Source organism: Pristiophorus japonicus, chromosome 5 (genome assembly GCF_044704955.1).
Source record: "Pristiophorus japonicus isolate sPriJap1 chromosome 5, sPriJap1.hap1, whole genome shotgun sequence".
NCBI lineage: Eukaryota > Metazoa > Chordata > Chondrichthyes > Pristiophoridae > Pristiophorus > Pristiophorus japonicus.
Window position 1 is genome coordinate 209762104 of NC_091981.1, and position 24579 is coordinate 209786682.

Below are 24579 nucleotides of genomic sequence, written 5' to 3' on the forward strand. Positions count from 1 at the left end.
CAAATTCTGCTATTAGAATATGAACTCAATTCATTTTTTTACACCTTCATCATTATAAATACACAGATTTTCCCATTTTTGATTGCAAATACTACCCATTGGCCTGTGGAGTTCACTCTGAAGTGACCCTGATTTTTAGCCATGGTAAAGATGACCATATGTGTGTTAATGAAGAATATCAACTCCTGAGAGTTAATACAAGGTAGTGGTCTGATCAGAAACTGGGAGATCAAAGCTCGAGTCAATTAAAACTATCTTCTGAACTGTAAGATTAAATTATAGCCTTGAAATAGCACCCAGTTATCTGTTTTTTTAAAATAATATAAACTTCAAAATTGTAGTTTTCAGATTGGGTTAATTTTTGTTTTGCTGACAGAGGCCCTTATGTTATTCACCTATTATAGTACACATGGATGGTTTAATGATTGTAGCACAATCACTGCAATAAATTATATACTTGGGGAATTTTATTCAAAGATAACAGATGGCAGAAATCTTGCTGAATTTTCAAAGTGTATCCAGTCCCTTGTTGATTTCAGGTTGCTTGGTTGTGCCTTCCATAAATGTACTAAACCAACTTGGAACTGCATACAGATGTGTGTACACACCTTTGCAATGCTTATGCCTCTGCCTGTATGAAAGATGTGATGCAATAAATAGTTCCTGCATACAACCAAAACGTTACTGAATTTGATGAAGATAATTAATGGCAAGCACATTCAGGATCAATTGATGATCCAGCTATTTGTTTTTTAAAAATTGTTTTAGTATTAAATATTTGTTTTAAGTAAATACTCTGTGCAAAAGGCTGGTCAAATATTCAAACACATAGTTCATTATATAATGTGCTTGCCTTTAGTTATATTTTCACCTTTCAGGTCAATGCAGGTTTCGAGTGTGCATCACCTCAAGATTTACAGTCAGGTTATCAATCTAACTAAATGAAAGGAGAAACTATCTCACGTAGGTAAACTCACACCCTTCAACATTTTTACTGGATGCAATGTAATTCGGGTCCGGCGCAAAATGTGCTGTTGTCTTAATGAATTTGGTGGATGTCTAATTACAGTGAAAGCAACATTTTTTTAAATAAATGGGGGAATAGATTTTAGCTGGATTAGGACTGAGAGATGTAATATGAAAATACAACTGAATCATCTCTTGATGGCTTCAAAGAATATTTATATAAAATGCTTTTAGGAACATTGTGAATATTTAACAATTATTAGGTGCTTATATGAAAACATGAGCCTGAGTTTTAGAAATGGGTCCGCAGCTTGTAGATGTTCCATGTGTGTAAATCACTCAGTGAGTATCAGGGCTGCTGGTTACAAATCTCTAACCTTGTATACTAAAGAACCAGTTTGTATTTATGAATATCAGATTAATGTGTGATGCCAATTAGATTATGTCAGGGAACTTTATTGAATCCTTATCTATGTTCTGAAGAAGCACTAGACTTTGATATTCATTGTTCTTCCCTAATTAATATCATTGGGTAATGTTTTAAGCCAGCATAGGCCTCAACAGGAGAGCTTTAATTTAATTGTATGAATAAATAAAGGAACTATGATTCTTGGTATCATTTCTGTGCATTGTCTTAACCTTAATAACCCAAATGAATAAAAGTCATATTTTAGAAACTTCTGTTCAAATAGAGCATCAACTCATGCAGCCCCACACATGACACTTCTTCACTTTACGTAGCTGTATGGTCACTTGTTCATTATTTTTTACTATCAGCTTCAGATCTAAACTAGTTTTGGTGTTTTTATCCACTGGAACTGACCAGACTAACGTAGAACTGCCTGTTAAAATCAATCCCTTGCTGTTAGCTAGTTGTACAACATGTTGAAGGCATCAGGAGATTTAATTTAAATATCTTGGGGTAGAGTATCCGCTAGGTTGCATTGATTTTTCCAGCGCAATTTGCCCAAAATCAGCCAAACTAGAGCAAAGATCGAGGAATTTCAAGCACAAGTTACAAACTTTTGTCAGAACTGTTTCTTCTGAACACATTTTCATTTATTCAACATCGGGATACCGGCAGCTGGCAAACTGGACACTGATTAAAAATGCTTATTTTCTGTGATAAACCCATTTTCCGCTGTATTAATAAAACTGCACCAGGTTACCACTCTTAAATATATCAAGGAATGTTTTTAATGCAGTGAAAAAAAAAAATAATTACATTCTAAAACATTGCCAGATTGCACTGGTTCATAGAAGATTTTACGCTTCTGGTTATGTAAACGTGTTTGAGCGGAAACTTGAACCATATTTTTGCTTCAGAAAACTAGCCCAATTTTGAGTGCACTTTGCGTCCAGATTGCCGATTGCATTGAAATTGGAAACTTTATCCCCATTAGTATACTATTGCAATATTCTAATGTCTCCCTTAATTTATGAGGGGTTGCAGCAAGTCAAACTAGTGTCAGTCATTGATCTTGGTTCTATTATTTTTCTACTTCTGTCACATGCAATTATCTACTAAACTGTTCTGATATTTTCACTAAAAGTTAAGGGGTAAATTTTCCGAATCCATGCTGGTAGGGAGTTGCATGTTGCCCACCACCAACATGCATCAGAAAATCAAGAGCAATGCACCCAATATTTTCTGATGCACATTGGTGGCAGATGAGGTAACAAGCTACAAGTGCAGACACAGAATAAAATAGGGTAAAATATTTCCATTGTATCATTGCTGGATGTCGAATTATTTTTGAGATTCAGGCCCCACAAACTCTGATAATGACGAACAATGATAAAAGTAATTTTGCTGAACAAGCTGTCTATTTTTCTCCGCCTACCTTCTTGTCTTTTCATATCCCTTAATCTTTCCTCATTCTCGAAGCACGTCTAGTCTTCTCAAACCTATTTGCTATATTCAATGGCCTTTCTTGGTAACTTAGGGGCCGAAATTGAGCCCCGCTTCAAAACTATAAATACCTTGTTTAACCACCAGAGGGCTCATCCCCTGGAGTCCCAAGGGATCCCACAATCCCTAGGGAGCATCTGTACTTAAGGAGACCTCACAGGCTGGAGAGGCATTCTGGAGACGTGTAATAAAAGTCTAAGGTCACACTTTACTTTGAGCTCACAGTATCTGGTCAGACTCTTTATTCATACATAACAACTGGTGACAAGATACAGATGACGAACCCAATGATGCAGAGAACTGTGGGAATCCTGGAGAAATTTTCGGAGGGAAATGATTGGGAAACCTTCATGGAGCGACTCGACCAATACTTCGTGGCCAACGAGCTGGAAGGAGAAGCGAATGCTGCCAAATGAAGGGCGATTCTCCTCACCGTTAGCGGGGCACCAATATATGGCCTCATAAAAAATCTGCTTGCTCCAGCGAAACCCACAGAGAAATCGTATATTGATTTGTGCACACTGGTCCGGGAGCATCTTAACATGAAGGACAGTGTTCTGATGGTGAGGTACTGGTTCTACACGTAAAAAAGGTCTGAAGGCCAGGAAGTGCCGAGCTACGTCGCCGAGCTAAGACGCCTTGCAGGACATTTCGAATTTAAAGGGCATTTGGAGCACATGCTCAGGGACTTCTTTGTACTTGGCATTGGCCATGAAGTGATACTTCGCAAACTTTTGACTGTAGAGACCCCAACCTTGAGTAAAGCCATAGCAATAGCCCAGGCGTTCATTGCCACCAGTGACAATAGCAAGCAAATCTCTCAACAAACGAGTGCTGCCACAAGTACTGTGAACAAAGTAATGTTGTTTTCGAATCGCAACATATAGGGCAGGCATCACATGCCTGCAGCTGCATGTCCGCAGATGTCTCAGAGTCCACCATCAAGGGTGATGAATGCTAGGCCATTAACACCTTGTTGGCACTATGGGGGTGATCATCGTTTCCATTCATGCTGCTTCAAAGGATACGTTTGCAAGGGCTGTGGAACAATGGGACATCTCCAATGTATGTGCAGGCAAGCTGCAAATCCTGCTAATCCTACAAATCACCATGTTGCAGAGGAGGACAGATGCACGGCGGATCAAGACAAACCAGAGCCTCAGACTGAGGAGGCAGAGGTACATGGGGTGCACACATTTACCACAAAGTGTCCCCCGATAATGCTGAAGGTTGAATTAAATGGACTCCCGGTGTCAATGGAGCTGGACACGGGCGCGAGCCAGTCCATTATGAGCAAAATTACTTTCGATAAATTGTGGTGCAGCAAGACCTCTAGGCCAATCCTGACTCCCATTCGCACTAAACTGAGAACTTATACAAAGGAACTGATTCCCGTAATCGGTAGTGCTACTGTAAAGGTCTCCTACGATGGAGCGGTGCGCAAGTTACCACACTGGGTGGTACTGGGCGATGGCCCCACGCTGTTCGGCAGGAGCTGGCTGGGGAAGATACGCTGGAACTGGGCCGAAGTCCGAGCGCTCTCTTCCATCGAGGACACTTCATGTGCCCAGGTCTTAAACAAGTTCCCCTCGCTGTTCGAACCTGGCATCGGGAATTTCCAAGGAGCAAAAGTGCAGATCCACCTAATTCCGGGGATGCGACTCATCCATCACAAGGCGAGAGCAGTACCGTACATGATGAGAGAGAGGGTGGAGATCGAGCTGGACTGGCTGCAACGAGAGGGCATCATTTCGCCAATCTAATTCAACGAATGGGCCAGTCTGATTGTTCCAGTCCTCAAGGGAGACTGCACTGCCAGAATCTGTGCTGATTACAAAGTAACTATCAATTGTTTCTCCCTGCAGGATCAACACCAATACCAAAGGCAGATGACCTTTTTGCGATGCTGACGGGAGGAAAGACGTTCACGAAGCTGGACTTGACCTCAGCCTACATGACGCAGGAGCTGGAGGAATCATCGAAGGGTCTTGCCTGCATTAACACGGACAAAGGTCTCTTCATTTACAACAGATGCCCGTTTGGGATTCGATCAGCCGCGACGATATTCCAGAAAAACATGGAAAGTTACTGAAGTCGGTCCCGCGCACCGTGGTCTTCCAGGGCAACATCTTGGTTACAGGTCGGGACACAGTCGAGCATCTGCAGAACCTGGAGAAGGTTCTTAGTCGGCTTAACTGCTTGGGGCTCAGGTTAAAATGCTCGAAGTGCATTTTCTTAGCGCCTGAAGTGGAGTTCCTGAGGAGAAGAATCGTGGCGGACGGCATCAGGTCCACCAATTCGAAGATGGAGTCAATCGAGAACGCACCGAGGCCACAGAATGTGATGGAGCTGCGGTCATTTCTAGGATTCCTGAACTACTTTGGTAACTTCTTACCGGGTGGCAGCACACTGTTAGAACCACAGCACGCCTTACTGAATAAAGGAGATGAATGGGTATGGGGTAAAAGCCAAGAAAATGCCTTTGTAAAAGCTAGAATACTGTTATGCTCAAACAAATTGCTTGTGTTGTATGATCCATGTAAGCATTTGGTACTAGCTTATGATGCGTCGTCATACGGTGTTGGGTGTGTATTGCAACATGCTAATGAATCTAGGAAATTGCAACTGGTTGCTTATGCATCCAGAAGTCTGTCTAAGGCTGAGAGGGCCTACAGCATGATTGAAAAAGAAGTGTTAGCATGTGTTTATCAGGTAAAGAAAATGCATCAATATCTGTTTGGGCTCAAATTTTAATTGGAAACTGACCATAAGCCACTGATATCCCTCTTTTCTGAAAGTAAGGGGATAAATACGAATGCATTGGCCCGCATCCAGAGATGGGTGCTCACGTTGTCCGCATACAATTCTGCCATCCACCACAGGCCAGGTAGAGAAAATTGTGCCGATGCTCTCAGTAGGCTGCCATTGCCCACCACGGGGGTAGAAATGGCACAACCCGCAGATTTAGTCATGGTAATGGAAGCATTCGAGAGTGAGCAATCACCTGTTACCACCTGACAGATTAGAACCTGGACGAGCCAGGACCCCTTACTGTCCTTAGTAAAAAAACTGTGTGCTTCACAGGAGCTGGTCCAGTGTCCTATTAGAAATGCAGGAAGACATAAAGCCGTACCAGCGGCGCAAAGATGAAATGTCTATACAGGCAGACTGCCTTCTGTGGGGTAATCGGGTAGTGGGACCCAAAAAGGGCAGGGACACTTTCATTAGTGATCTCCACAGTACCCACCCAGGCACTGTAACGATGAAAGCGATAGCCAGATCCCACGTGTGGTGGCCTGGTATCGATGCGGACTTAGAGACCTGCGTGCACAAATGTAACACATGTTCTCAGTTAAGCAATGCACCCAGGGAGGCGCCACTAAGTTTATGGTCTTCACCCTTAAAACCATGGTCTAGGGTCCATGTCGACTATGCAGGCCCATTTTTGGGTAAAATGTTCCTAGTGGTTGTAAATACGTACTCCAAATGGATTGAATGTGAGATAATGTCGGCAACCACATCCACTGCCAGCACTGAAAGCCTGCGGGCCATTTATGCCATGCACGGCCTGCCTGATGTCCCTATGAGCGACAACGGGCCATGTTTCACCAGTGCCGATTTCAAAGAGTTCATGACCCGCAATGGGATCAAACATGTTACATCTGCCCCGTTCAAACCAGCATCCAATGGTCAGGCAGAAAGAGCAGTACAAACAATCAAAAGGAGCTTAAAGAGGGTAACTGAAGGCTCACTGCAGACTTACCAACCCCGAGTCCTGCTTCGTTACCGCATGAGACCGCACTCACTCACTGGGATTCCAGCCACTGAACTATTCATGAAAAGGGCACTTAAGACAAGGCTCTCGTTAGCCCTGACCTACACGAACAGGTAGAGAGCAGGCGTCTTCAACAAAGTTCATATCATGATAGCGCTAATGTGTCATGCGAAATTGAAATTAATGATCCTGTATTTGTGTTGCATTATGAACAAGGTCCCAAGTGGCTTCCCGGCACTGTCATGGCCAAAGAGGGGAGTAGGAAATTTCGGGTCCAGCTTTCAAATGGGCTCATCTACAGGAAACACTTGGACCAAACAAAACTCAGATTCATGGACTATCCAGAGCAACCCACCTTTTTTGACCCCCAACACACACACTCAGTGGCAACCGACACAGCGGTTGACCATAAAGCAGAACCCATCACCCGCAGCAGCCCAGCAGGACTCACCACCCCCAGCAGCCCAGCAAGGCCAGCTGCACAGCAGCCCAGCGAGGGCCCAACAAAGGACTCACCAAAACCTGCAATTGCACCGAGACGATCAACCAGGGAAAGGAAGGCCCCATATCGACTCACCTTGTAAATAGTTACGCTATTAACTTTGATGGGTGCGGGGGAGTGGAGTGTTGTTATATATGTAAACCTGTAAATACCTTGTTTAACCACCAGCGGGCTCATCCCCTGGAGTCCCAAGGGATCCCACAATCCCTTGGGAGCACCTGTACTTAAGGAGGCTTCACAGGCTGGAGAGGCATTCTGGAGACCTGTAATAAAAGACTAAGGTCACACTTTACTTTGAGCTCACAGTATCTGGTCAGACTCTTTATTCATACATAACACCTACCATTTGGAAAGTTTTTCTCCACCCCAATCCATGGGGGCAGAGATACCAGAGAAATTCACCACTTTAAATTGTTTTGGGGGGCCAGGTGCGGCTGCGGGATGGAAATGCCCTTGCAGTGGGTCAGACACCCCGATCAGTCATCAATGTTGCACAGACGCGTCACAACGTCCCTCCCCTTCAGGTAAAGGGGACGTCCGTTGCGAACTCTGTAGAGTTTTCAGTTTGGTCCCCTGGGCCACCAGGGAGGGTTTCGGCCGGGTCAGCGACCTGGCATCCAAGAGGGGGTGACGGGCTGCCTATTGGCGGCCGGGCCAATACTGGAGGCATAATTGTCAGCCGGACCTGGCAGTCGGCCAAAAATAAAAAATAATATGGCGACCACAGCAGCGCGACCTCCCCTTTAAAAGCGGCTGTGCCACCCAGCCACAGACAGCTCCCCGCCGGGTGGCACCGACCAGAGGCGGCGCCACTCCCGCGGGGCAATTCACCACGGGGGCAGAAAGGGGGTCGCCACCAGTTGGTGTGGGGTCGGCGCGTGCCCGACAAGGCAGGAAAATTGCCAAAGCGAAAACCCGTTTCCGCCATTTCCGGCCTGGGGGCAATGTCAGTCGGGTTGACTGATCCGTCTGTCCATGGTAAGTAAGGCCTCTCCGCTCCATTACCACCTCTTAGAGGTAATGGAGCTTACGGAGGAGTGCAATTTCAGCCCCTTAGTCCATAAGTCTCTTACCTTTTCTATAAACCGGTTCTGCCTGACTCACTTCCCTTCTTACTCCCTTCTTATATTTTTAAAACAGAAACAGAAAATGCTGTAAGCACTCAGCAGGTCAGGCAGCATCTATGTGAGAGAAACAGAGTTATCATTATAGGTCGATGACCTTTCATCAGAATTGGAAGATGTTAGAGATGAGCAGCTTTTAAGCAAATACAGAGCCAATGAAAAAAGGGGGCAGGAAAAGAACAATAGGGAAAGGCCTGTGTAGCGTGGAGTGGAGACAGGAGTGATTAATTGACAAAAGGGGTGATGGTGCAATGCAAACAAAACATGGGTCCAGAGGAGGTGTAAATGGTTACAGCAGAATAGCAGTTGAGGAGGGAAACATGGAAATTTAGGCAAAGCGGAGAGGATTCCTATGACTCAGGAATGTGGTGGAAGAAAGGCAAGTAGATCCCAGGGGTGTGGACCATCTTGCCAGCCATGTACCGATCAGAGAACCCCACCCCATGTACCAGCACACATCTCCTCCACTCCCAATGACTGTGGTGCAGCCATTACTAGCACCTGCTGTCGGAGAGAAAGTTGGCGTGAATTTGGACTCTTTGATCAAAAAAAAATGGTGCCTGCGGTAACAGAGCGTTCCCCTGGCATTCGCACAGCGTTCACAGGGCGCGACACTCAGCGGCTTGCTCAACACATCAACACGGGGCATCACAATGTCCCGCCCCTTCTTTTAAAGGGGAGAGCTGCTGTGAACTCTGCAGCCTCTTTAGTGGCCTAGGGAGGGTGTCAACGGGGCCAGTGGCCTAGCACACAAGAGGGGGTGCTGGGCTGTAAGTTGTTGGCCCGGCCACACCAGCGGCTGCCATTGTCGGGCCAACTGAAAAGTCAACCGACAGAAACAAGATGGCGGCCAATGTGCTACCACCTCCCCTTTAAGGGCAGCCGGGGCACCGCAACAACCACAGCTTCTCGCACCGAGAAGCTGTCGGTGACATCTCTCCTAGCCAATCTCACATCCCACGAGCTATTTCCTCTGAGCGGCGCAAATAGGTCGGCGCGGGGCGATAACGGGTCAGCGCGCACGCCAATTACATCGTCGTCGTGCATGCGCCGCGTCGGTGCGCTATTCGCGGGGCGTGGTGCAAACCACTTTTCGTTGCCGGAGCCCCGGGGGCAATTCCGCGCAAGTCAATGTGGTCGTCATACCCGCTAACGCATTAGCGCTCTATTAGCGCCGGACAGCAACACTAACTGGCCTTGTGCAAACGGCTAATTTTGGACCCGAATTCTTTCCAGCATCATCAGTATTTTGCTTTTGTTTTAGTTTTAAATTTTTAACGTGCATCCTGATTTTAGAACCCATTACAACCTTTAGTGTTCACTTCCTTGTAAAGTGAACTTTGTTTCTGTGGAGTGAACAGTAGTGTAAGATAATATCAAATTAATTCCAAGAAAAGAAATGGCAACAATAAATTCCTATCATACAAAACAGACCATGACGTAATTCTCAAAGACTATTTTCAGGGAATTTACATTGGCAAATTAAGGAATTTGATGATTGTTGTCATGACACATATGAGACACACCATCTAAGATAACTTAGTTAATATTTATGAACAGCAATGGGTGAAAAAGTTGGCCAAAAATTATGAATATCCTTTAAAAGTCGACTCTTTTTAGCTTTAGTGCGGTCATTAGCAAAAGACCAGACAAATAGATTGGAAGCTCTTAGACAACACTATACACATTGTTATATTTGTAATTTATAGTTCCTTATCTACGACAGAGCTACCATAGAATTGAACAGGCCAAATAATGAAATATGTGAATTGCTAGCACCTTGCTGTAGAAGTAAGTCACATTGCCTCTCATAAGAACATAAGAAATAGGAGCAGGAGTAGACCACCTGGCCCCTCGAGCCTGCTCCGTCATTTAATACGGTCATGGCTGATCTGATCATGGACTCAGCTCCACTTCCCTGCTCGCTCCCCACAACCCTTTACTCCCTTATCGCTCACAAATCTGTATCTTTTCCTTAAATATATTCAATGACCCAGTCTCCACAGCTCTCTGGGGCAGAGAATTCCATAGATTTATAACCCTCTGAGAAGAAATTCCTCCTCATCTCAGTTTTAAATGGGCGGCCCCTTATTCTGAGACTATGTCCCCTAGTTTTAGTTTCCCCTACGAGTTGAAATATCCTCTCTGCACCCACCTTGTCGAGCCCCCTCATTATCTTATACGTTTCGATAAGATCACCTCTCATTCTTCTGAACTCCAATGAGTAGAGGCCCAACCTACTCAACCTATCTTCATAAGTCAATCCCCTCATCTCCGGAATCAACCTAGTGAACTTTCTCTGAACAGCCTCCAATGCAAGTATATCCTTCCTTAAATATGTGTGATGGCTAGTTAGTGACTCCTTCTTCAAGCCATCAGGGTTTTCAAACTTTGCAGTGTTACTGTCCATAGATACAGCTGACTTATTCATACACCTGATAACCTTGAGATTATACCGTGCAAATATCGGCATACAAATGGTTAACATATTTTAATAGCGGTAGTGACCCACTTCAAATAAATAATAGTTTCTTATATTTTATTTATGTGGTATTTCCCAATAAATATTTTTTTTTTACATAGACATTCAGAAAATTCACATATAATTGTATTGTATTTTCATGTAAGCTTAATAACATCATTTACAATACATTTTCTAACTGTCTTAATTGCTTTATGTCAAACAGATATTGTTTTGAATTTTCGAACAACATATGTCAGCAAGTCTGGTCAAGTTATATTTGAAGCTCGATCTATTTGTATTCATTATGTAACAACATGGTTTATCATCGATTTAGTAGCTGCGCTTCCTTTTGATCTTCTCTATGCTTTCAATGTCAATGTGGTAAGTACAGTACTCACTCTCATTTGAGTCTTTTTAACATCTTGTTTACTGGCTATCCTTAAGTCTCACATCTTTAAGGTCAGATGTAAGGGTTAACAAATGTATTGTCGCTACTGGAAATGTGTTAAGCATAATTTGCATTTTATTAAGCAGAAATTTGGTGTCAATATTTTTCATTACCTTAAGGTTTAAAATGTTTCAGTTGCTATTGGCAAAATTTTTCCTGCATTGAGATTTTATCTCTTACAATACAATAGTTTTCTGTAATTACAAATTACGAAGGGTTAGTCTATAATTCAAACAAAATCATAACTGCTACAAAATGCGTAAACTGGCGATTAAAATTTATCAGTGATAAGATGATGAGAAACCATGATTTTGAGCAATGTTTGAAATCTTTTGTTCTGCAATAGTAAAATATTTTTGCTGGTTTAGGGCTGAAGTTATACCGTTATAATTCTTAAAATGAAAGGTGCTATTAGTAAACGGTATGTAGGCTATCAAATATGAAGTGAAATGGCTGATTCCTGAAACAATGAACGTAGAAAGTAAGAAAGTGTGGAATAAGAATATCTCATTCTTCCAGTGGGCCGTGTACAATTTGTACTTTCATGGATTTTCTGTAATTTATCTAATCTGCCAAATGCATAATTGCGCAAAGCACTTTCAAAAAGAGAAAAATTCCTCCCTGATCTTAAAGACAATTGAGTAGAAAAACTCCTGAGTAGTGATCTAACATTATTGAACTCAGACCTATTGCATTGGAATAGTGATATTTTTACAGTCAGGATAGGTGAGCAAATATTCTATGTCACAGCAGACAGTTAGAATCACCGGGGGGATTGACCCTCCGATGATCAGCTCTCTTCCTGCGGGCTATTCTGAGCGAGCCAGCGGACAGCCACAGAAATCGGTGGGATCCAGCTTTGAATATGCAGAGCACTCTCCAATGAGGTCAAGTGGGAAGTGAAAGAGGAGCCGGGACCAGAAGAGACCCAAATAGAGAGGCGGAGCGGGGAGATCGAGGCGGCCTACTTAAGGCCCGACATCGGTGAGGCTCGGGAGTCAGCGAGAGGCAGACCTGGGAGATCGAAGTGGCCACCTTAAGGCCCGACATCGGTGAGGCTCGGGAGTCGGCGAGAGACAGAGCGGGGAGATTGAGGCAGCCTACTTAAGGCCCGACATCGGTGACGCCTAGCGGTACAGCTGCAGTAGGGAGAGAAGGCAAAAAAGAAGTCGAAAGAAATCGGAAGGTGACGTCACAGCCAAGGAGGTAAGTGATTGGCTGGTGATTGGTAAGTAGCTTTTCTTTTTTCTTTTCTTTATCAGTAAGTAACCTTTAGCATTGTTGTTGCCAAATTAAGTTAATATAAGGGTTAAGTCATGGCTCGGACACGTGTTATACTCCTCCTGTAATATATGGGAAGTCAGGGACGCTTCTGGTGTCCCTGACAACTACGTGTGCGGGAAGTGTATCCGCCTCCAGCTCCTGACGGACCACATTGCGGCACTGGAACTGTGGGTGGATTCACTCTGGAACATCCACGATGCTGAGAATGACGTGAATAGCACGATTAGCGAGTTGGTCTCACGGCAGGTAAAGGGTACACAGCCAAATAGGGAATGGAAGACCAACAGGAAGAGTAGTGCAAGGAAGGTAGTGCAGGGGTCCCCTGCGGTCATCCCCCTGCAAAACAGATACACCCCTTTGAGTACTGTTGAGGGGGATGACTCATCAGGGGAGAGCAGCAGCAGCCAAGTTCATAGCACCGTGGCTGGCTCTGCTGCACAGGAGGGCAGGAAAAAGAGTGGGAGAGCGATAGTGATAGGGGATTCAATTGTAAGGGGAATAGATAGGCTGTTCTGCAGCCGCAACCGAGACTCCAGGATGGTATGTTGCCTCCCTGGTGCAAGGGTCAAGGATGTCTCGGAGCGGGTGCAGGACGTTCTGAAAAGGGAGGGTGACCAGCCAGTTGTCGTGATGCATATAGGTACCAACGATATAGGTAAAAAATGGGATGAGGTTCTACGAGACGAATTTAGGGAGCTAGGAGTTAAATTAAAAAGTTGGACCTCAAAAGTAGTAATCTAGTGGAAGTTGTGTGCAGACCACCAAACAATAGTAGTGAGGTTGGGGACAGCATCAAACAAGAAATTAGGGATGTGTGCAATAAAGGTACAGCAGTTATCATGGGCGACTTTAATCTACATATTGATTGGGCTAACCAAACTGGTAGCAATGCGGTGGAGGAGGATTTCCTGGAGTGTATTAGGGATGGTTTTCTACACCAATATGTCGAGGAACCAACTAGAGGACTGGCCATCCTAGACTGGGTAGCGTGAAATGAGAAGGAACTAATTAGCAATCTTGTTGTGCGAGGCCCCTTGGGGAAGAGTGACCATAATATGGTAGAATTCTTTATTAAGATGGAGAGTGACACAGTTAATTCGGAAATTAGGGTCCTGAACTTAAGGAAAGGTAACTTCGACGGTATGAGACGTGAATTGGCTAGAATAGACTGGCAAAGGATACTTAAAGGGTTGACGGTGGATAAGCAATGGCAAACATTTAAAGATCACATGGATGACCTTCAGCAATTGTACATCCCTGTCTGGAATAAAAATAAAACGGGGAAGGTGGCTCAACCATGGTTAACAAGGGAAATTAAGGATAGTGTTAAAGCCAAGGAAGAGGCATATAATTTGGCTAGAAAAAGCAACAAACCTGAGGACTGGGAGAAATTTAGAATTCAACAAAGGAAGAATAAGGGTTTAATTAGGAGGGGGAAAATAGAGTACAAGAGGAAGCTTGCAGGGAACATAAAAACTGACTGCAAAAGCTTCTATAGATATGTGAAGAGAAAAAGATTAGTGAAGACAAACGTAGGTCCCTTGCAGTCGGATTCAGGTGAATTTATAATGGGGAACAAAGAAATGGCAGACCAATTGAACAAATACTTTGGTTCTGTCTTCACGAAGGAAGACAGAAATAACCTTCTGATTGTACTAGGGGACAGTAGGTCGAGTGAGAAGGAGGAACTGAACGATATCCTTATTAGGCTGGAAATTGTGTTAGGAAAATTGATGGGATTGAAGGCCGATAAATCCCTGGGGCCGGATAGTCTGCATCCCAGAGTACTTAAGGAAGTGGCCCTAGAAATAGTGGATGCATTGGTGATCATTTTCCAACAGTCTATTGACTCTGGATCAGTTCCTATGGACTGGAGGGTAGCTAATGTAACACCACTTTTTAAAAAAGGAGGGAGAGAGAAAACGGGTAATTATAGACCAGTTAGCCTGACATCAGTAGTGGGGAAAATGTTGGAATCAATCATTAAGGATGAAATAGCAGCGCATTTGGAAAGCAGTGACAGGATCGGTCCAAGTCAGCATGGATTTATGAAAGGGAAATCATGCTTGACGAATATTCTGGAATTTTTTGAGGATGTAACTAACAGAATGGACAGCGGAGAACCAGTGGATGTGGTGTATTTGGACTTTCAAAAGGCTTTTGACAAGGTCCCGCACAAGAGATTGGTGTGCAAAATCAAAGTGCATGGTATTGGGGGTAATATACTGACGTGGATTGAGAACTGGTTGGCAGACAGAAAACAGAGAGTCGGGATAAACGGGTCCTTTTCAGAATGGCAGGCAGTGACTCGTGGAGTGCCGCAGGGCTCAGTGCTGGGACCCCAGCTCTTTACAATATACATTAACGATTTAGATGAAGGAATTGAGTGCAATATCTCCAAATTTGCGGATGACACTAAACTGGGTGGTGGTGTGAGCTGTGAGAAGGACGCTAAGAAGCTGCAGGGTGACTTGGACAGGTTAGGTGAGTGGACAAATGCATGGCAGATGCAGTGTAATGTGGATAAATGTGAGGTTATCCACTTTGGGGGCAAAAACATGAAGGCAGAATATTACCTGGATGGCGACAGATTAGGAAAAGGGGAGGTGCAACGAGACCTGGGTGTCATGGTTCATCAGTCACTGAAAGTGGACATGCAGGTACAGCAGGCGGTGAAGAAGGCAAATGGTATGTTGGCCTTCATAGCAAGGGGATTTGAGTATAGGAGCAGGGAGGTCTTACTGCAGTTGTACAGGGCTTTGGTGAGGCCTCACCTGGAATATTGTGTACAGTTTTAGTCTCCTAATCTGTGGAAGGACGTTCTTGCTATTGAGGGAGTGCAGCAAAGATTCACTAGACTGATTCCAGGGGTGGATGAACTGTCATATGAGGAGAGACTGGATCAACTGGGCCTTTATTCACTGGAGTTTAGAAGGATGAGAGGGGATCTCATAGAAACGTATAAGATTCTGACGGGACTGGACAGGTTAGATACAGGAAGAATGTTCCCGATGTTGGGGAAGTCCAGAACCAGGGGAAATAGTCTTAGGATAAGGGATAGGCCATTTCGGACTGAGACGAGGAGAAACTTCTTCACTCAGAGAGTTGTTAACCTGTGGAATTCCCTGCCGCAAAGAGTTGTTGATGCCACTTCATTGGATATATTCAAGAGGGAGTTAGATATGGCCTTTACGTCTAAGGGGATCAACGGGTACGGAGAGAAAGCAGGAACAGGGTACTGAGGGTATGATCAGCCATGATTTTATGAATGGCGGTGCAGGCTCGAAGGGCCGAATGGCCTACTGCTGCACCTATTTTCTATGTTTCTGTGCTTTTACCGAATATTTAATCATAACAATAAAAATATTTCTGAATTCAGTGTAAGGTCAAAGAATGAGAAATGCACATTCAGTCCATTTATACAAAACCTGTTTCAGAATACAAGGTGATGATTTTGCATCCTTTTCAATCTCCAAACTATATTCCTGTGCTCATGCCGAGTCAGCAACTGATTCAGTTCCCTTTTCAATACTTCAGCTGACTGAGCTAAGTAACAATCTGTTCCATGTCAATGAGTGTGCAGATGTTATTACCTTCCATTAAATATATTTTTTCTTGCTCACTTCCAATCTTGCCACCGTCCCACTTTGCCCGAAACTAAACGTCCCCTGCCACCCTTTCTGGAGCCTCGAATTTCTGATGCTCTGCTGATGGTGTAGAGCCTTACAAGTGAAGGGTACAGGGAGGAAAATTGGGCCTGCTAACTTACAGGCCCAGTTTGCAACACTCTTAATATTGGAATGAGTGATTTTGGGCTGAGCAAAGGGTCAAAAATTATATTTGCATATCATGGAAATTTATGACACAGAAGGAGGCTATTTGGTCCATTGTGTCTGTGCCAGCCAAAAATGAGCTATCCAGCCTAACCCCACTTTCCAGCTTTTGATCCATAGCCTTGCAGGTTACGGTGCTTCAAGTGCATATCCGCGTACTTTTTAAAAGCAATGAGGCAGTGAGTTCCAGACCCCCACCACCCTCTGGGTGAAAAAAGTTCTTCTCAACTCTCCTCTAATTCTTCCACCAATAACTTTAAATCTATGCTCCTGGTTATTAAAATATGTAAATGATTTAGGTCAGGTGCCACACTGAACTTCATGAGTTTGAGCAAGGCAAGTCGCCAATTATGAAATAGACACGCGGCAGGGAAAACAGCCTGCTCTGCATTATAGATGGAACCAATGGAAGACATCAAGACATCAGGGTTTCATCAGTCAACCCGAATGAATGTAGACAAAATGGTGAGGCTAACAGCGCTCACTGTTATTATGGAGTAAATTGGACAGCAACTTCCGGAGTCCACACATGCACATTTCAACACGGAAACCCAGAAGTTGCAGTTTGAGTTACCCTACTCCTCCATAGGCTCCATTATACCGCTACCTCACCGATAGACTCGACATTAAAATTCATGTAAGGGTGTGAATTTGCAGTACTTATCCACTAGTTATCCACTAAAAATGGCAGAAATAATTAGGGCTGGTGCATTCAGATGTAAGTGAATTTATAATCTGTCATTATTGCCAATCTTTCTGGCACTGAAAATGTAACTTTACAAGTGTGGAGTCTCATTCCTTCAGTAGTTAGTGATGGAGATTTTATTTTTAAAAATTTAGATAATTGTTTTTCACCTTTAATTTCTGTCTCTTATTTCGCTCTCTTAATTTCATCTTTCTTTGGCCCTCTTTATTTTGCTTTATGTACATGATTTAAATCTAATTTAGAATTCCTTGTTTATACTTCCTGTTTTGGACTCTGCAGCCTGGAGATTTAGTGGGGCGGGTTATGTAGGCAGGGGGAGGGGAAGATTTGGATGGGAAACCGGGGAATCTGGGTTTGCTCACTTGCTGTGTAGGTTTAACTCCACAGCATGCGTCTTTTGGCCCTGACAGGTTCCCTGCCCAGAAGTTAGTCTGATTGACAGGCTTGGCTTCCAGTCGGGCGGGGGAGGGGGGGGGCGTGTGATATGGGGGTAGTTTGGGCAATGGGGGGAAGCACTCCTGCACTTCCTGGCCCACAAACAGTGCTGTGAAGGCACCTATCTTCTCCCTAAAGCTGACCTCTCCTTGCTTCAGATGTCGTGTTTCCTGAAGCCTGGAAAACCCAGCTGCCCACTGTTAAATCTACAAAGCAGGTTAAATCAGAGGCTGTAAGCCTCAGAAACATTTAAAATACCAACCCAACTCCTGAGAGCGGGTTTCCTGCCTGCCTTACATCCTGCCTCCGTAAAACCCGGAAGTCGACGGGTTACAGCTGGCTCCCTGACGCACACTGAATTTTTCCTGATTTAACCCTCACCCGTACCTAATTCTAGGCGCTCACTCATGTTAAAATTATCCCCTGCCTGTCTCAGTGAGGATTCTTCAATCTGATTGGTTGAAGAGTCACGCTGTTGCATGACCTACTCACACATGCACAGATCCCCTGTAGAGGGCGCCGCGCTGGATGAGACGCCCGATGTCAGCAAAATGCTGCTCAAAAGCCCGAGAAAAGTCTGTGGGCAGCGAGTGGGCAATTAACGGCGATGCTGTTCCTTCTCCATTGACTGCAAAATCCAGGTCCTTTATGCTATGGTGATGGCATTCACATCTTTTTGTCACATATTACCATGTTTTTTGCCGTCTTTACATGTTAGAGAGCAGTCTCCCTCTATCAAATGTATGCTTGTGTCACTCCATGACAATGGGGAAAAAATAAAAGTTAAAGGAATAGGTACTCAGCCATGTTCAAAGAATTAGGAGAGGTGCCTAAAAGCTTCTGAATAGGTGGAGAGCTGGAGTTAATTTAGAGTTCCAGAGAATAAAACAAAGCCGGCTGAAAGATGTGCCACCAGCAATAGTGTGGTGAAGGGAGAGAGTGATGCAAATAATGCCAGAGTTGGAGGGCCAAAGTGGGAGGTGCTATTGCCTGGAGGAGGTTGCAGAGTTAGGTGGGGCAGAGCCATGGAGGGATTTGAACACCAGAATGAGGTTTTTAAATTCAACGCTTAGGGAGAGGTAGCTCAAGTAGCTCAGTGATGCATGAGCAGGACTTAGTATGGAACAGGGTACAGGTAGTTTGGAAATGTTGGGGGGAGGAGGATATCAGGGCAATGAGAAGGACATTGGAGAAGTTAAAGATAAAGGTGACAAAGGATTTGATAACTGTTTCAGAGGTAGAAGCAAGCAGTCTTGGTGATGGATAGGAAGTACGATTTGAAGAAAATTGGAGTGTGCAATAGTGAAATAGGAAAGAAGCTGCAGAGTAATGGGTCAAAAAAAACATTAAGTCTGATTCAGCTTGAGAGTGGCCAAGGAAGGGGAAGGACTCAGTGGTAAGAATGGAATTTATGATGTGGCTGAAAACAATGGTTTTTGTCTTCCTGTTATTCAGTTTTGGAGGAAATTTAGACTGTCAATGACTTGATGTCATACAGTTAGTCTAACAGCACAGAGGTGGGTGAGAGCCATTGTGAGGAGGTAGAGATGAGTGTCGGCAGCTTGCATTTGGAAGCTGACCCATTACCTGTCGATGGTGTCACTAAGAGGCAACATGTGGAGGAGGAAGTGGAGTAGACTAAAGATGTATTGTGGGAATATATCGGTGACAATGAGGGGGAAAGAAGTTACGCCATTATTGGAGATTCACAGGCTGTGTTACAAGAGATAGGAATAGAACCATGTGAGGATAGTTTCACAGAGCTGAACAATGGCTATTTACATCTACTTCCTCTAAGGTGCCTAGAATTTCAAAAACTTGAGTCACATCTCTCTCACTTTCCTTTCCTCTTAAATCAAAGCCCTAACATTCTGACTGCGTTCTCCAAGTAGGTATTCCCCCTTTATGTATCAAGAGTATTTGTCACAGCTGCACCACCTTAACAATGCCCTTTAATGCATATCATAGAGAATTTTATATCCATTCTCAGGCTCCAAGGGAGTGGTGGTCAAGTGGAAACCAATGACCAAATGGATACTATCCCGTAATAAAAAAAAGTATTGTCTTTTGGAAAAGAGAGAGTGCTGGGGAAACAGGGAAAATGCTGCTTCATGAGTTTGAGCAAAGCAAATTGCCATTTATGAAATGGACAAAAGGCAGAGAAAACAGCCTGCTCTGCATTATAGATGGAACCAATGGAAGTCATCGGGGTTTCACCAGTCCAGGGAAATTGGTGCAGAATTCGTTGGCTAAAATCTGCTGTCAGTACTGGACCCTTCCTGTCACTGACCTGCTTTGTCTCCCCAAAGAGCTCCTGCACATTGTTGCCTCCAAGAACATACAACATTCATTTTCGTAACACAACCTTACTCAACAAGATGCAACATCGATGCATTTAAGGGGGAATTTAGCTACGTGCATAAGGGAGAAAGGAATATGAGGATATGCTGATAGGGTTAGATGAGGTAGGGTGGAAGGAGGCTTGTGTGGAGCATAAACAGAGGCATAGAACAGTTAGGTTGAACGACCGGATTCTGTTGTTGTAAATTCTATGTAATTCTATGTAAAAAATACAGTGTATATAAAAGAGAAATAAAAACACCCATATTTATTAAATGCCATTAACATTGCAAATGTGCTCTTAACCCTATACCCTTGGGGCCCAAAATTAATGAAGGCCAAGGCCCGCCCAAGTGCCGCCCAAAGGGCCGCCAATGGCCGGCGAGAGACCGGGCGGTAGTTTGCCAGGAAGATTTCTCTAAATGAGGTGGCAGTACCGCCCGGCAGCAAAATAATGGCTTACACCATCAATCTGGGCGGCAGCTCTCAATCTCGCCGGCAAATACGCTTGCCGCCCAAGTGCCACCAAGGATGGAGTTGGGCCCAGGGAGGGTGAAAAAGCTGAAAATAAAAACCATTACAAAAAAAAACACCGGAACACCCTCAGGAGCCCCATCCAGGTAAGTCGCTGTAAAAAATGTTTTTAAAATAATGTTCACTAACCTTTTTTTCTGTTTTTTGTACTTACCGTCGGGGTTAGACCAGCCTCCATGCAACCATCCTTCCCCCTGCTGGCACCAACTCCCGCCAACTCCCGCCCGCACCAATCTGGCAGCTTGGTGGGTGAGAGACCACTTGTGCTACTTGGCCGCCAGAGGACGTCAGTGGGCGGTTCCCGCAGTACTCCCCTCCCGCCCGCTCCAGCCAAGTGGAAACCGGCAAAGAGGGGAGATCGGCAGCAAGATTCGGCGGCAGCAAGTGGTAGTGGGCAGTAAGGCCACCAATATCAGTGCCCAAGGCCTCTTACTTTTCAATCTAACACTGTATCGAAGGGTTTCCTGAGTGGGGTGGGGAAACTGTGCTGGCTGGTTGATATTAGATGTTGAGGCCCTGTTGGAATGATATTGGCCTGGAATTCCTGGCTGCACGGTCATGTAGTATTCATGCAGCAACTGGCATCATCTTTGACAACACAGTCGCCGCCAATGCCTGCCCACTCTCAGATGCTTCCTCAATCCTTTGAGGAGCCTGGCTGGAATGGGAGTACATACAGTCATTTGAGAGGAATTTGGCTCATCTGAGCTTTCTGGTGTTAGGAACTCCAGTGGATGACATGCAATCTGCCTGAGAGCAGTCTGGAGGACACCTGTAATGTTGTCAAAGCTCTTTCCTAATAATCCTCAAGTCTGTCTTTCCAAATCTTTGCAGTGTCAGCTGTGGTTCACTGGATAACACCTTTGCCTCTGAGTTAGAAGGTTCTGGGTTCAAGTCCCACTCCAGAGACTTGAGTACAAAAATCTAGGCTGACACTCCAATGTAGTACTGAGGGAGTGCTGCACTGTCAGAAGTGTTGTATTTCAGATGAGACATAAAACCGAGGCCCCATCTGTTCTCTTACATAGACGTAAAAGATACCATGGCACTATTTTGAAGAAGAGCAGGGGAGTTATCCCCGGTTCCTGGCCAATATTTATCCCTCAACCAACATCACTCAAACAGATTATCTGGTCATTATCACATAGCTGTTGTGGGAGCTAACTGTGCGCAATTGACAGCCATGTTTCCTACATTACAACAGTGACTACACTCCAAAAAGTACTTAATTGGCTGTAAATGGCTTTGGGATGTTCAGTGGTAATGAAAGGCTCCATATAAATGCAAGTCTCTCTTTTTTTCTGTCTAATCTAGCAGAAATAGACTCAATAGGTTGTGAGAAATTGGGGTAGTTTGCACCACCTGTTAGCACCCCCAGCGCCACTAATGATGCCCGTTAAATTTTGCGTGAGTTTAGCAGTGGTAGCCGGCAGTGCCCCACTCCACTGCGCCAGCAATGACGACGTCATCACCGGGCGCAGTGACCCATTTGCACCCTGGAGCAAAAATTCTGGAGCGGCCACTGGAGCTGCACTGAGGGGTGCGAGCGACAGCTTCAGGAGGCATGTACCAGGCTGCAGACCGTTCGCAGGGCACTAGTTAGAGGGGAGGTGGCGCGTGTGGAGAAAAACTTGGCCGACTTACTGGTCGCATCCCGTTGCATCCTTTAACGCGGGGTCCGCTTGAGTGCCGGGTTGATTGCAAAACACGCCGCTCCCCGGTGGTCCAGGTAGGGACCCGCAAAGTCGGCAGCTTGGCCCTCCCCTTTAATGAATGGGAGGGCTCCTTCTAAGCGGCAATGCTATATCCCTCTCTGTGTGCTTCCGACCCCTTAGCGCCCCACAGAGCAAATGGAGTGCGTTATTTTGCGCTCGACTTCCTCTCGGGGAGGTAACTCCAATATCGAAAGCAGAATGGGACTTCCGGGCCTGGCGCAGGAACTCCCGCCTCGCGGCTATTACCGTCCCCAAACGGGGCGCTATGCAATTTCTTCCTCCCGCCCAGGTCTTTATGGTACCAGTAATAGAATTGGTGAGAGACTCATGTTCTGCAATTATTCCCACATTGTTAGGAGCTCCCCTGGAGGTAGCCTTGAAGATACCAATCGCACCAATGGTTCTCTGCAATTCAATACATCTCTCCTATGTGATTGTAGCTGTGTCAGAGTTGTGATGCTTCATGTCCTCCACCAATTGCTGTAATTCTTCTTCATTGATTGATGGTGTTGTGGAAAGAATTGGAAACCCATAGATGTGTGCAACGCTGGAGAATATTATTAATGAAAATAATACAAGAGTGTGTATTGAAACTGACAAAATCAGCGAAGCCAAGTTTTTAATCTCAAGCTCTTCAAATATATGATATTTCTATTAAAATCAGTTGCAATCAATAGAAAGCTGTGTCCCAACAATAACCCAGTGCCATCATTTAAAACAGTAAAAGTTGCATTGACAGAAATCGGTGTTCAAGTCTGATTCAATTTGGAGGGTCCTGTGTATGTAGAAATTCAACGGCTCATGTTTCTGCAAGAAAATGAAGTCTGGCTGGTGTCCAAGTAACAGTGCCGTCTCTTTATTACCTATTTCTAAATTCATTACAGAAAGAATCAGATTTGCAGACTCCATCTGTGGTCCAGTCTGCGTTAGTCACTGCTATAACTATGAAAAGACGTCATGAATAATAATTGTTTCTGCAATATAATAACCTTGCTGGTGATTTTCAAAAGCGATCTTTATGTCTATGTTGGGAAATTGACTTATTTATGGATTGTACTGCTTCAGAGTTCTGGCTTGGCACTTGCATCTCAAACGGCAGCTGTTTAGTTTGAAGGGAAGGCTATGCAAGGTCTGAATCTGCTATTATTGGATGCTTTCAGACATTAAAGTGACTCGGGAAGTTGAAAAGCAACATACTGCAGATGCTGGAAATCTGAAATAAAAACAGAAAATGCTGGTGACAGATTAGGAAAGGGGGAGGTGCAACGAGACCTTGGTGAGCCCACACCTGAAATATTGTGTTCAGTTTTGGTCTCCTAATCTGAAGAAGGATGTTTTTGCTATTGAGGGAGTACAGCGAAGGTTCATGGTACATCAGTCATTGAAAGTTGGCATGCAGGTACAGCAGGCGGTGAAGAAGGCAAATGGCATGTTGGCCTTCATAGCTAGAGGATTTTAATATAGGAGCAGGGAGGTCTTACTACAGTTGTACAGAGCCTTGATGAGGCCACACCTGAAATATTGCGTTCAGTTTTGGTCTCCTAATCTGAAGAAGGACGTTCTTGCCATTGAGGGAGTACAGCGAAGGTTCATCAGACTGATTCCCGGGATGGCAGGACTGACATATGAGGAGAGACTGGATCAACTGGGCCTTTATACACTGGAGTTTAGAAGGATGAGAGGGAATCTCATAGAAACATATAAAATTCTGACGGGATTGGACAGGTTAGAGGCAGAGGAATGTTCCCATTGCTGGGGAGTTCCAGAACCAGGGGTCACAGTCTAACAATAAGGGGTAAACCATTTAAGACCGAGATGAGGAGAAACTTCTTCACTGTGGAATTCTCTACCGCAGAGAGTTGCTGATGCCAGTTCGTTGGATATATTCAAGAGGGAGTTAGATATCGCCCTTACGGCTAAAGGCATCAAAGGGTATGGAGAGAAAGCAGGAAAGGGATACTGAGGTTGAATGATCAGCCATGATCTTATTGAATGGCGGTGCAAGCTCGAAGGGCCGAATGGTCTGCTCCTGCATCCAATTTCTATGTTTCTATGTTTCTAATACTCAGCAAGGCAGGCAGCATCTGTGGAGAGAGAAACTGAGTTAACGTTTTAGGTCGATGCCCTTCGTCAGAACTCTGTTCACTCAGTTCTGAAGAAGGGTCTTTGACCTGACCTGCTGAGTATTTCCAGCATTTTCTGTTTTTATTATCTTAAGGTATTGTCTTCCAGTGTTGAGTCACAATAGCGAGTGACCGGCTCATCTAAAAGCAGTAGCAGGGAGGCTCAGATGATCTTAATGGCTGTGCCTCATTAACTTATGGCTTACCGACTTCCCGACTATAAAAGCCAGGAAGTCAGCGGGAAGCAGCTGGCCTGCCCTTAAAATCGGGCGGCTCAGAGGCTGTTGCTGGGGATTCATGGGAATGGTCCACGACACATGCTAAGTATATCAGGCAGGTCTGATGGGGATTCACAGTCACGGGAGTGTCAGGGATCATGGGGTTGGGGAGGCCCAAGGTTTCTTTCCCGGGCCCAGAA

At 44.7% G+C, this 24579-nt stretch overlaps 1 protein-coding gene across 1 annotated transcript in view; it reads left to right on the forward strand.

Annotated features, from left to right (window-relative positions):
• The window catches only part of kcnh8 (potassium voltage-gated channel, subfamily H (eag-related), member 8), a 655874-nt gene that overhangs the window by 325936 nt on the left and 305359 nt on the right, over positions 1-24579 (forward strand). Inside the window, exon 6 of the mRNA XM_070880041.1 lies at positions 10967-11124. Coding sequence (XP_070736142.1) covers positions 10967-11124 — 158 coding nt within the window. The remainder of the gene's footprint in view (positions 1-10966; positions 11125-24579) is intronic.